The sequence below is a fragment of the Mobula hypostoma genome, chromosome 4, assembly GCF_963921235.1.
Source record: "Mobula hypostoma chromosome 4, sMobHyp1.1, whole genome shotgun sequence".
Taxonomy (NCBI): domain Eukaryota; kingdom Metazoa; phylum Chordata; class Chondrichthyes; order Myliobatiformes; family Myliobatidae; genus Mobula; species Mobula hypostoma.
Genome location: NC_086100.1, coordinates 147,740,346 through 147,754,128, shown reverse-complemented (window position 1 = coordinate 147,754,128; position 13,783 = coordinate 147,740,346). Strand labels below are relative to the sequence as shown.

Sequence of the window (13,783 nt, the reverse complement as noted above, 5' to 3'; positions counted from 1 at the left end):
TAATTGTGAATTGCTTTTACTCTTTTAAAAAAAAAAATTGTGTGAAGATTTGACTGCAATCCGTCCCTCCTTGAGCTTGTCCACTGTACTATTACTGTTTGCTGGCAAGGCAAGATGTAGATGATTACTTCAGGTCTAACTGTCCCGTGTTTAATATTTTTGACCAGGAATATTTTGTAAATGCATAGTGCACGTTTCCCCATTAAATTCTGATAGAAGAACCAGTGGGATTTTTGTTGGTCAGGAAATATTAACTGAGAATGCATATATTGTAGTTGAACTGCTTCAACCTAATTTTCTTCTATCTGCCGTTCCATTGCTGGGAAGATCTTAAAATATGTTAAGGCAGTCTTGGAGTAAAATTGAGATACATTTTTAAGCTTTAAAGGCACATTTAAGTTGTTTAATTGGACAGGGGAATCTTTCACAGATAGGATTGAAATAAATAATTGGATAGTATTAAATGCTAACTTCATTCAATTTGGAACTTTATGTCCAGTTATGTTGTACATGACTGAATACTGTTTTCATACTCACTATGGGGCTTTTCATAAAAGCTAGAAGTAAATTATAAATTGTATTTCCTGAAGGTTTTTAATAAAATTATATTCAGTGATTCCTGGGCTGAAATCTGCTGCTTTGAATCTAAGTCTGTTATTGGTTTGTTTCACACAGATGGTTTTATAATGTCATGTGACATTGTGCCTACACTCAAAATATAGTTTGTATTTCCTCCTGTTGAAACATAGTTGAAGGGATTATAAGGATATACTTTTAACTTACAAATATTGCAGTTTGAAATTTGTTCTTAATTTGAATGAGCCAATTGAATGCAACAGAAAATTAGAATATACTGTATGGCAGTGAGGAGCACTGTGGGGGAGAAGAGATATTTTGACTGCAGTCATGTGCAAAGATCTTTGACTGAGGCATAATATGGAGGTCTACATCCAATGACTGTTCAAAGAAGAATGTGGGCATTTCTCTCGTCTTGTATTGCAGTGATAATAAAGTTGAAATTATCAACATTCATTAACATTATCATTAGTTTGTGCAATTCACAGAATTTGGGAGATCTTATTTCATGCTTAGAACAATATTTTAGGAGGCTGCTCTGCCCATCTGGTCCAGCAGGCTGTTAAGGTACCAATCCTATTAAATTAATTCCTGTCACCCTCATTTCTCAGAATCCTCGCAACTCGCGCACAAGTCCATTCTTTTTTTTTTCTGCCTATAGCCAACACTACTGGGTAACTTACCAGCATGTCTTTATGAGATCTAGTTGCAGTGTAAACTCCACACAAGAATAGAATTGAACCCTTCTCCCTGGAGGTAGCAGGTGGCAACGTTAATTGCTGCACCAACATGTCACATGAATACAAAAATCCCAAATCTCTTCAGTGCTCATCGCATACAGACTGCACTGTTGCTAACATTCTCCACTGTGGCCAAGGGAAATTTAGCTGAATTGATCTGCATTTATGCATAGCTTCCTCTTCCAAATATGCTGGAAATCTTTTTAATTGCTTGACGTCTATATCAACTTTAGTGCCATATTAAACTGTCATGACTGGTCAGCAAACATTTCGGACGTAAAACTCAATACTCACATTTTATCATTTTAGAATAAGGCATGATATTTGAAAACATTAATGTTTTAGTCTGTATATTTAACAGATTTTCCAATCCAAAAAACATTGTGTCATGTTTAAAACCTCAGTTTCCTTGGGTGCTGTGTGTACTCAAAAATACGGTTGATTAGCCGACTGGGTGAGTTTGCCCATCAGAAGTACTTTTTGAACTTGTACCAAGCCGTGTTTATTGTCTCACAAGGCTGAGGGCAGTAGGTAGTTGTGTGGTATAGAAACAGGCCTTTGACCCTATTGTCTATGTTGACCATGATGCCTGCCTGTACTAATCTCACTTGTCTGCATAAATTTAATAGTCCTTTGTGACCTGATCATCAAGTTTGTGTCCAGGGCCCCTTATTGCCACTGTTCTTGTTTCCACCATCATCTTTGGCCGTTCATTCCAGATACCTCTACCCCACAGAACTTCTGAGCTTTCTCCCTCACTCCTTAATCCAATGCCTTCTAGATTTAGAACTGGAAAACCATGGGCAACAGACATTTGCTGCCTTCCCTGTCTATATCCCTCTTAATTTTATCAAGTCACTTCTCAACCTTCTTTGCACAGTTGCACTTCCTTGAACCCAATCTATCCATTCTCTCCTGGTAACTCAAGCTCCCCAATCCAGCCAACATCCCTGTGAATTTTTTTTTCTGCAAGCTATATCTTAAATACATCTTTCCAGTCATGGGGCAACCAGATGCATGCACACAGTATTTTGCATAGCTACAACATGACGTACCAGCTCTGTACTTAGTACCTCAACTGGCAAAGGCAAGCATGTCATAAGTGTTCCTCGTCAACCTGTTTACCTGTGTTTTGAGTTTTCAAGATCCGTTTTTCAGATTTGTTTGAAATTTTCTTTTAAGACTGATGAAGTATGCTCTTGTTTCAGCACGAAATGCAAATTCTGGATAATATTTCTCTCAACCAACAGTGTATACTTGTATCTGATCATGTTGTTTGTGACATCTTATTGTGTGCTAATTGTGTGCTACTTTTCTTATATAACAACACCAAAATAAGTTGAATTGAACTCTCATGTGATTCCATAAGTATATAAATGCTAGTTGTAGCTATTATTGAATGTTGGTTTATAGATCTGCTCTTTGTTTTTTTTAAAAAAAAGTACTTCTACATCTCGTATGTACTGCCAAGAATACCTGGTGTCCTGCCTTAGGAAACTATTCTCAAAATAGTTTATAAATATGGCAATAGATTAACAAAACAATACATTTGAGATAACAGTACAAGGTAACAGAGTAATGGATTTGTTTATGGTTTTCATTGGTCAACAGTATAATCCAATGTATTTGTAATTTTAGTTCCTTTATCAATATTTATTTAAAAGCATTCTTTTAATGGTGGAATGATTCAAGATATGAGATAATGTTCCTGTTTCCATTGATTTTTCTAGTGGTAATCTACATCATTGTTCGAGTAATTGGCATGCACTGATAGTCATCAAATCACATTCACAAAGTTTTCTAGTAAAGAACAGAAAATTTCACTACAATGTGAAGCTATTTCAATCAAAATTAAGTATAACTCAGTATCATCCTCTGTTCTCTGAATTGGTATCTGCTAAAATAAGCATGATTTTTTGACAGATGAAAAATGTTGCAAATTGTGCCAAAGATAGTATAAACTACTTCATGCACCCATTTAAAAGTAGAAACATTTGTAATGAATTAAAGCATGTTGGGCACGTGGCCAAGTGGTTAAGGCGTTCGTCTAGTGATCTGAAGGTGGCTAGTTCAAGCCTCAGCTGTGGCAGCGTGTTTGTGTCCTTGAGCAAGGCACTTAACCACACATTGCACATTCCAATCTGCGCCTTATAAGGCATGAAAATGCCTGACGCAGGCCTCTCATGGTCTGAGTCGACATTCCCCACCCCCTCCCCCTCAAAGCATGCGACGTTGGAATCTATTTCATTTTCTAGACTGCTGGTAATGGTGGTTGATGATGTATGCACATTCCATGCATAAATAATCTGTTATAAACTATTGAATTGTTATTTCTGAGTCTGAATCTTTTGGTAAGTCTGTTCTGACCAGAAAGTAGATATAGTTGATAAAAGCAAACTGGACTGATCTACTAAAGTAAATTAGACACTGCCAAGAGTAACAGATGTCAAATGTAAGCAGTTGGAGTCTCTTTTCATGCAGTTTGATTTCTCTTCAATGAATACAAATAGTTGGTAAATGAAAATTTTACTAAAAAAAACCTCAAAATACTGGAAATACTCAGCAGATCAGACATCAGTGGAGCAGTGTTTTTAGCATCATTGACCTGAATGATTAACTCTATTCCTCTCTCTGATTGCTGCCTGGTTTGTTTTATTTAATTTCTTTATTGCAAATCCTGCTTGATGTAATATGTTATAATTTTAATCAGTTTTCTCTCTATGATATTAAATAAACCACGGTATAGTTCAACCATGTTCTGGTTTTTGATTTCAGATTTTCAGCACCAGGAACTTACTTGATTTTTTTGTACTTTGTGAATGCTAAGCAATTGCCTCGGTGGTGTTCCATAAGCAGGAGGGCCATATTTTTAATATGCAGAGCTTCTGAATGGTATGATGTTAATGGGATTTTTATCCTCTGTGGCAGGCGTTCCCAACCTTTTTTATGCCACAGATGCCTATCATCAACCAAGGGGTCGGTGGACTCCAGGTTGGGAACCCTTGCTCTATGGAGTAGTAATTCTCACACAGTATGCTCGACACACTTTAGAAATAGGGAAAATTCCAGTTAATAGCTGTTTGGTTTTACTTTTTCAGGAATCTGTTTGCGAAGAAACTCAAAGATTCCGTACCATTAGAGCAGAATGCTCCAAGCTGGAAATTATTTGGGAGAATGCCTGCCAAGGAAAGCCCTCTTAAAGATTCTAAGAAGATTCAGCAGGTATTGGTGATATTCAGAATTATTATCCATGCCCTGGTTTTGAAAATAAATTGTATGACATAAATCACAAACATGAGAAAATCTGCAAAGCTACACACACAAAATGCTGGAGGAACTCAGCAGGGCAGGGAGCATCTATAGAGTTGTGATGAAGGGTCTTGGCCAGAAAAGTTGATTGTTTACTCTTTTCCATAGCCTGGCCTGCTGAAGTTCTCCAGCATTTTATGTGTGTTGCTTTGTATGATATAAATATTCCTTTTGGTCTCAGTTTTTCCATGTTTATCACTTGCAGAAAAATCATTATGGTTGAAATGTATGTGGACCTGTTATTTGTGATAATTGCCTGGGATTTTAATGAAGGAAGTAAAAATTTCCCTGTTTTCCAGGATATATTAAGTAATTATTAAAAGGTGGTGAGAGTTATTTATAGCACAAATGGATACTGCATTGTTTCTTCTTTAGGATGAAATCTGATTTAATGTGGTGCTATTTTAACATAAAGAATTTTGTTCTGCCTAAGAATTAATGAATTGACTTTATTTCTTGCATCCTTCACATGAGGAGTAATAATCTTTACGTCTCCATCTAAATGTGCAATCATAGTAATTTATAATAATTTATAATAGAACAGTCAATGTAATATAGCGTACACTCAAATCACCGTGAGTTCATCAGTCTGATGGCCTGGTGGAAGAAGCTGTCCTGGAGCCTGTTGGCCCTGGATTTTATGCTGCGGTACCACTTCCCAGATGGTAGCAGCTGGAATAGATTGTGGTTGGGATGGTTTGGGTCCCCAGTGATCCTAAGGGCCCTTTTTACACACCTGTCATTGTAAATGTCGTGAATCATGGGAAGTTCACAACTGCAGATGCGCTGGGCTGTCCGCACCACTCTGTAGAGTCCTGTGATTAAGGGAGGTACAGTTTCCATACTAGGCATTGATGCAGCCAGTCACAGTGCTGTCAATTGTGCCCCTGCAGAAAGTTCATAGGATTTGGGGGCCCATACCAAACTTCTTCACCGTCTGAGGTGAAAGAGGTGCTGTTGTGCCTTTTTCACCACACAGCTGGTGTCTACAGACCACGTGAAGTTCTCGGTGATGTGGATGCCGAGGAACTTGAAACTGTTTACCCTCTCAACCCCAGATCCATTGATGTCAATAGGGGTTAGCCCATCTGCATTCCTCCTGTAATCCACAACCAGCTCCTTAGTTTTTGTGACATTGAGGGAGAGATTGTTTTCTTGTCACCACTGTATCAGAGAGATGACTTTTTCCCTGTAGGCCACATGGTTATTGTTTGAGATAAGGCCAATTAATCTAGTGTCGTTGGCATATTTAATTAGCAGATTGGAGTTGTGGGTGGCGATACAGTGATGGGTGTACAGGGAGTAAAAGAGGGGTTGACATTTGATGTAGGGTTGACATTTTGGAGTGAAAACAAAGAAACCCGAGTGTTGCATGAATTTAACTGAAGTCATTATTGTGCTGTGAATTCTCAGTATGGCTCTCTGATAACCACCATTAACAAACTGTAACCTTTTCATAACCTTTTCATTTATTGAAAAAGCAATTATACAGGTAACAAAGTCTTTCTAGATTGATTCTTGTTTACAGAAAATATTCCAAGTTCCTAGAGGACAATTTTGCTGGTTATATTTTGCTGTGGACTTCATGCAACACAGTTCATTCCTAGGTAATAAAGGTGTGGAAACTTGAGGTATAATATTTTATTTTGCTGTTCCTATATCAACCACTGCAAAATAGTGAATTCCATCTTAATAGTGGTAAATCTAGCTCATCATTAGGATGAAAATATTTTATATTGAAACAGTATCTATATTGTGCTTTGAAATTATGCATGCTGAATTGCTTCACTGAGTTGGAGAAATTCAGGTATGAGGAAGTAAACTGCATGCAGTCTGTTTGTATTACTGGTGAAATTGGGAGCTTAACATGAAATCAAATTAATGTTGTGCAGGGATATTATGGTTCAAGGAAAAGAGGCACTAGAAATCTAGTGTCAGATATTCCACTGCCCTGATAGAATTACAGTGCCTGTAAAAAGTATTCACCCTCCTTGGAAGTTTTCATGTTTTATTATTTTACAATATTGAATCACAGTGGATTCAATTTAGCTTTTTTTTTGACACTGATCCACAGGAAAATACTCTTTCATGTCAAAGTGAAAGCAAATCTCCACAAAGTGATCTAAATTAATTGCAAATATAAAACACAACACAATTGCATAAATATTCACCACCCTCATGTCAGTAGTTAATAGATGTACCTTTGGCAGCAATTACAGCTTTGAGTCTGTGTGAATAGGTCTCCATCAGCTCAGCACATCTGGACACTGCAACTTTCCCCCATTCTTCTTTTCAAGACTGCTCACGCTCTGTAGGATTGCATGAGGATCATGAGTGAACAGGTCTTTTCAAGACCAGCACAAATTCTTAATTGGATTGAGGTCTGGACTCTGATTTGGCCATTCCAGGACGTTAACTGGTTGGGCACAGGAGTACATTCAGCCAGAGACTCATTCTACCGAGATGCAACACAAAGCGTCACAGGAAGTCATTTCTGCCTGTAGCCATCAAACTTTACAACTCCTCCCTTGGAGGGTCGGACACCCTGAGCCAATAGGCTGGTCCTGGACTTATTTCCTGGCATAATCTACATATTACTATTTAACTATTTATGATTTTATTATTACTATTTAATTATTTATGGTGCAACTGTAATGAAAACCAATTCCCCCAGGATCAATAAAGTATGACTATGACTAACTTTGTTTTTAAGCCATTCTTATGTATCTTTGGCTTTATGTTTGGGGAGATTGTTTTGCTGGAAAACCTATCTTCTCCCAAGTCGCAGTTGTCTTGCAGACTGCATCAGGTTTTCCTCCAGGATTTCCATGTATTTTGCTGCATTCATTTTGCCCTCCTACCTTCACAAATCTTCCAGGGGCTGATGCAGTGAAGCAGCATGATGTAGCCACTGCCATACTTCATGGTGGGGATGGTGTGGTTTTGATGATGTGCAACGGCACTTCACCTGTGAGTCTGTTAGGGTCATCAACTGCATCTGGTGCTCCCAGTGTGGCCTCCTGTATGTCGGTGAGATTTGACATAGATTGGGAGACTGCTTCACTGAGCACCTATGCTCCGTCTGCCAGAGAAAGCGGGATCTGCCAGTGGCCGTTCATTTTAATTCCACTTCCCATTCCCATTCCGATATGTCCATCCATGGCCTCCTCTACTGCTGCGATAAGGCCACACTCAAGTTGGAGAAGCAACAACTTGTATTCCATCTGGGTAGCTTCCAACCTGATGGCACGAACATCAGTTTCTCGAACTTCTGGTAATGCCTCCCCCCTCACCATTCCCCCCCTCACCATTCCCCCCTCTCACCTTATCTCCTTACCTGCCCCGTATGAAAAGCTTCTAATTTTGCTTTTTTAATCTTGCTGCTATTTATTTTTCTAGTTGCACATCTAAGAACTTCTAGTTTTAGAATTAACTTTTCAGTATTTAATTATACAAATATTTGATTTAAAAATTGATATGCTCTTTTTTTGAATGTTATTTTAGTCTCTTCCAGAGTCTCAACAGAAATCATACTAAATCTAGCCAAAAATGTATGTAAAACCCTCTTTCCTTTATGCCATGCACCTCAATCCCACACTCAGCCAATCAGATAGAGGCTGTTGTCAAAGATTCTTTACCACATGATTAAGGGGTTGGATGGTGTTGGTGGAGTTCAGTATGTCATGGATTTTTACAAAATGAGTTGAAAGTAACGTGAAGGAATAATCTGTATCTATAGTCATCAACTCCAAAGTTTGCACGGCAGAATTGTGAAGGAAATGTGAGGCATGAAATTATTTTCCAAAAGAGAATATGAATGAATAACTTGGAATGTAGACCACTTGTGTACAAGTCTCTTGAGTAGGCAGCCGTCGATCCCAGGGGATCATGGGTTTGCGTTTCTGCATGACTGTGTCCTCTCCAAGGCGCAAGCCTGGGCGGGAAGCTGTTGCCTATGCAGCAGATTCCTTCTCTTCACGTCACTGATGTAGTCTAAGGGAAGGGCAAGCGCCGATTCAGCATGGCACCAGTGTCGTTGCAGTGGTTGTCAGAGCGAAATTGTAAAGAGCATCAAACTGCCTTTGGGACTCCAGCTCTGTATTTCTTCCTCTGAGTTTACTCCCGAAGCCTTTCCTATGGGTTGGTAGGGCCGCAAAGCAGCATAGGTTAAAGACCAGAGTTTTCCTTCTCCTAGGCGGGCTGCCATCCAAGGTTGATGAGCCCCACCTGCCTGAATAATATTAAGTCTCAACTGTATTATTGAATGAAGTTACTGATACTTGGAACACTATGGACTACAGTATTTGCATGTCCTATGGATTTGTTGGTAGGAAATGTTAAACCAAGGTTGAAGATGGAAGAGAAGCTTAATGAGTTTTAGGGTAATTTCTATAGCCTATCCTTGGGGAAGGTAGTAAAGTGGATTCACAGGTTGAATGGTGTATACGTACAATATTTGGTAAGGTGTGGGGGGGGAATATTTTGAATAAAATTTGGTTGAATGATGCAAAAAAAATCAGTTACAATTGTCAATGGGTTTAAAAATTCAGGTTGCTTCAATGTACAGTGGATTCCAGTTAATTATGCCATCATTTAATTGGGACAGCTCAGAAAGAACAAAATCTAATCAAGAAAATAGCCGGGGTTCACTTAGTTATTTAGGGTACTATGCCAGTTAATTGGACAGAAGACTATGGCTGAATACTTTCTAACTAGTGTCAGTCTCATGCACTTGTGTGGCTAGCTTAGAGCGAACAGTTTTAAAATAGCATCAATTGCATGTATTTGTCTATTTACCTTTCAGAGACACAACAAATGATTTACAAAGTACCTTATAGTGATCTGTATAAAATTTGATTTGGTTTCCACAACTTATTTTTATTTTTGGGAAAAGTTTGAGAGACCTGAAACCCGGTGGAGTACCTGGTAAGGCTCTGAGAACTTGTGCTAACTAACTAGTGGGCGTATTCAAGGACATTTTCAACCTCTTATTGTTCCCATTTGCTTCAAAAAGGCAACAATTCTACCAGTGCCTAAGAAGAATAATGTGAGCTGCCTTAATGACTATTGCCCAGTAGCACTTACGTCTAATGTGATGAAATGCTTTGAGAGGCTGGTCATAACTAGACTCAACTTCTGCCTCAGCAAGGACCTGGACCCATTGCAATTTGTCTATTGCTACAATAACCATATAACAACTACAGCACGGAAACAGGCCATCTCAGCCCTTCTAGTCCATGCCGAACACTTACTCTCACCGAGTCCCACCAACCTGCACTCAGCCCATAACCCTCCATTCCTTTCCTGTCCATATAGCTATCCAATTTTACTTTAAAAGACAATGTCAAATCTGCCTCAACCACTTCTGCTGGAAGCTCGTTTCACACAGCTACCACTCCCTGAGTAAAGAAGTTCCCCCTCATGTTACTCCTAAACTTCTGCCCCCTAACTCTCAACTCATGTTCTCTTGTTTGAATCTCCCCTACTCTCAATGGAAAAAGCCTATCTGCGTCAACTCTATTCCCCCTCATAATTTTAAACACCTCTATTAAGTCCCCCCTCAACCCTCTACGTTCCAAAGAATAAAGACTCAACTTGTTCAACCTTTCTCTGTAACTTGGGTGCTGAAACCCAGGTAACATTCTAATAAATCTTCTCTGTACTCTCTCTATTTTGTTGACATCTTTCCTATAATTCGATGACCAGAACTGTACACAATACTCCAAATTTGGCCTCACCAATTTCTTGTACAATTTTAACATTACATCCCAATTCCTATACTCAATGCTCTGATTTATAAAGGCCAGCATACCAAAAGCTTTCTTCACCACCCTATCCACATGAGATTCCACCTTCAGGGAACTATGCACCATTATTCCTAGATCCCTCTGTTCTACTGCATTCTTCAGTGCCCTACCATTTACCATGTATGTGCTATTTTGATTAGTCCTACCAAAATGTAGCACCTCACATTTATCAGCATTAAACTCCATCTGCCATCTTTCAGCCCACTCTTCTAACTGGCCTAAATCTCTCTGCAAAACCTACTTCATATTCCACAATGCCACCTCAGTATCATCTGCATACTTACTATTTACCCTTGTCAACTTTCCTAGTAACCTCTTCAAAAAATTCAATAAGATTTGTCAAACATGACTTTCCACGCACAAATCCATGTTGACTGTTCCTAATCGGACCCTGTCTATCCAGATGATTACGTATGCCATCTCTAAGAATACTTTCCATCAACTTACCCACCACTGACATCAAACTCACAGGCCAATAATTGCCAGGTTTACTCTTAGAACCCTTAGAAGCAAGGTCGCATTGTGTATTCCAGAAACCAGCTAATGCCGGCTGGTTTAGCGAGCAGAGCGGCGGACAGCCCTGCTGAAATCCGGAGGAAAACACACAGAGGATGCAGAGGGGGATCACAAAGCCGAGGAACGAGGACTGGGTCGAGACAACAGAGACTTATGGAGAAGAGGAGTTCAGTGGGTAATACTGTTCTGGCTGACCGGAAGTGCACTGAGAGCAGTAAGCGTAAAGGAGTTGGGTGCTTACTGATCTGGTTAACAACAGATGGTGCAATCCGGGGCATATTATGATTGAGGAACGTGTTTGCAGACTGGATATTGAACTTTTTACTGTTGGACTTCGGCCACATTCCACAGTGATACAATACTTGGCGGCACGGGAGGTCATTCCTGCCTGTGGCCATTGAACGTGCAGCTCCTCCTGTGGAGGGTCAGACACCCTGAGCCAATAGACTGGTCCTGGATTTATTTTCCATCTGGCATAGTTTGCATTTCGTTGTTTGATTGTTGATGGTTTTTGTATTGCTATATTTACGCTCTATTCTTGGTTGGTATGGCTGTAACGAAACCAAATTTCCCTCGGGATTAATAAAGTATATCTATCTATCTATTTTAAACAATGGAACAACATGAGCAATACGCCAATCCTCTGGCACCATTCCCGTTTCTAATGACATTTGAATTATTTCTGTCAGAGCCCCTGCTATTTCTACACTAACTTCCCTCAAGGTCCAAGGGAATATCCTGTCAGGACCCGGAGACTTACTCACTTTTATATTCCTTAAAACCGCCAGTACTTCCTCTTCTTTAATCATCATAGTTTCCATGACTTCCCTACCTTACACAATTCAATATCCTTCTCCTTAGTGAATACTGAAGAAAAGAAATTGTTCAAAATCTCCCCCATCTCTTTTGGTTCCACATATAGCTGTCCACTCTGATTCTCTAAGGGACCAATTTTATCCCTCACTATCCTTTTGCTGTAGAACTGTATAACTGAATATAACTGCAGAAACCCTTTAGATTTATTTTCACCTTACTTGCCAAAGCAACCTCACATCTTCTTTTAGCTTTTCTAATTTCTTTCTTAAGATTCTTTTTACATTCTTTATATTCCTCGAGCACCTCATGTTCTCCATGCTGCCTATATTTATTGTAGATATCTCTCTTTTTCTGAACCAAGTTTCCAATGTCCCTTGAAAATCATGGCTCTCTCAAACTTTTAACCTTTCCTTTCAGCCGAACAGGAACATAAAGATTCTGTACCCTCAAAATTTCACCTTTAAATGACCTCCATTTCTCTATTACGTCCTTCCCATAGAACAAATTGTCCCAATCCACTCCTTCTAAATCCTTTCGCATCTCCTCAAAGTTAGCCTTTCTCCAATCAAAAATCTCAACCCTGGGTCCAGACCTATCCTTCTCCATAATTATACTGAAACTAATGGCATTGTGATCACTGGACCCGAAGTGCTCCCCAGCACATACCTCCTAACAGGAGATCCAACACTGCCCCTTCTCTAGTTGGTACCTCTATGTATTGCTACAAAAAACTATCCTGCACATATTTTACAAACTCCAAACCATCCAGCACTTTTACAGTATGGGCTTCCCAGTCTATGTGTGGAAAATTAAAATCTCCCACAATCACAACCTTGTGCTTACTACAAATATCTGCTATCTCCTTACAAATTTTCTCCTCCACTTCTCGCTCATTAGGTGATCTATAATACAGCCCTATAAGTGTTCCTACACCTTTCCCATTCCTCAATTCCACCCAAATAGCCTCCCTAGACGAGCCCTCTAATCTATCCTGCCAGAGCACCGCTGTAATATTTTCTCTGACAAGCAATGCAACACCTCCCCCTCTTGTCCCTCCGATTCTGTCACACCTGATGGGTCAATGACAGACACAATCTCAGTGGCTGTTCACACAGCCTTAGACCACCTGGACAATACAACACCTATGTCAGGATGCTGTTCATCAACTATAGCCCAGCATTTAACACCATCATTCTCACAACCCTGATTGAGAAATTGTGGAACCTGGGCTTCTGTCCCTCCCTCTGCAATTGGATCCTCAACTTCCTAACCGTAAGCCACAATCTGTGTGGATTGGTGATAATATCTCCTCCTCACTGATGACCAACACTGGTGCATCTCACGGGTGTGTCCTTCGCTCACTGCTCTACTCCCTATATACCTATGACTGTGTGGCCAGGCATAGTTCAAATACCATCTATAAATTTGCTGATGATACAACCATTGTTGGTAGAATCTCAGATGGAGACGAGTGAGCATACAGGAGCGAGATATGCCAACTGGTGGAGTGATGTTGTAGCAACAACCTTGCACTCAACGTCAGTAAGATGAAAGAGCTGATTGTGGATTTCAGGAAGGGTAAGACAAAGGAACATGTACCAGTCCTCAGAGGGATCAGAAGTGGAGAGAGTGAGTAGTTTCAAATTCCTGCGTGTCAAGGTCTCTGAGGACCTAATCTGGTCCCAACATATTGATGCAGCTATAAAGAAGGCAAGACAGTGACCATACCTCATTAGGAGTTTGAAGAGATTTGCTTTGTCAACAATAACATTCAAAAACTTCTATAGATGTACCATGGAGAGCATTCAGACAGGCTGCATCTCTGTTTAGTATTGGGGGGGGGTGCTACTGCACAGGACCAAAAGAAGCTGCAGAGGATCGTAAATTTAGCCAGCTCCATCTTGGTTACTAGCCTATTAAGTACCCAGGACATCAAGGAGTGGTGTCGCAGAAAGGCACCTTCCATTATTAAGGACCTCCAGTATGCAGAGCTTGAATTAAATTGACACATCCTTCGCA

The 13,783-nt window shown here is 39.8% G+C and overlaps 1 protein-coding gene across 1 annotated transcript in view; it reads left to right on the top strand.

Moving 5' to 3' along the window:
• LOC134345657 (TBC1 domain family member 14-like) overlaps window positions 1–13,783 on the top strand; it is a 76,011-nt gene that overhangs the window by 24,825 nt on the left and 37,403 nt on the right. The window contains exon 3 of the mRNA XM_063046675.1: window positions 4,415–4,538. Within this exon, the coding sequence (XP_062902745.1) occupies window positions 4,415–4,538 (124 nt within the window). The remainder of the gene's footprint in view (window positions 1–4,414; window positions 4,539–13,783) is intronic.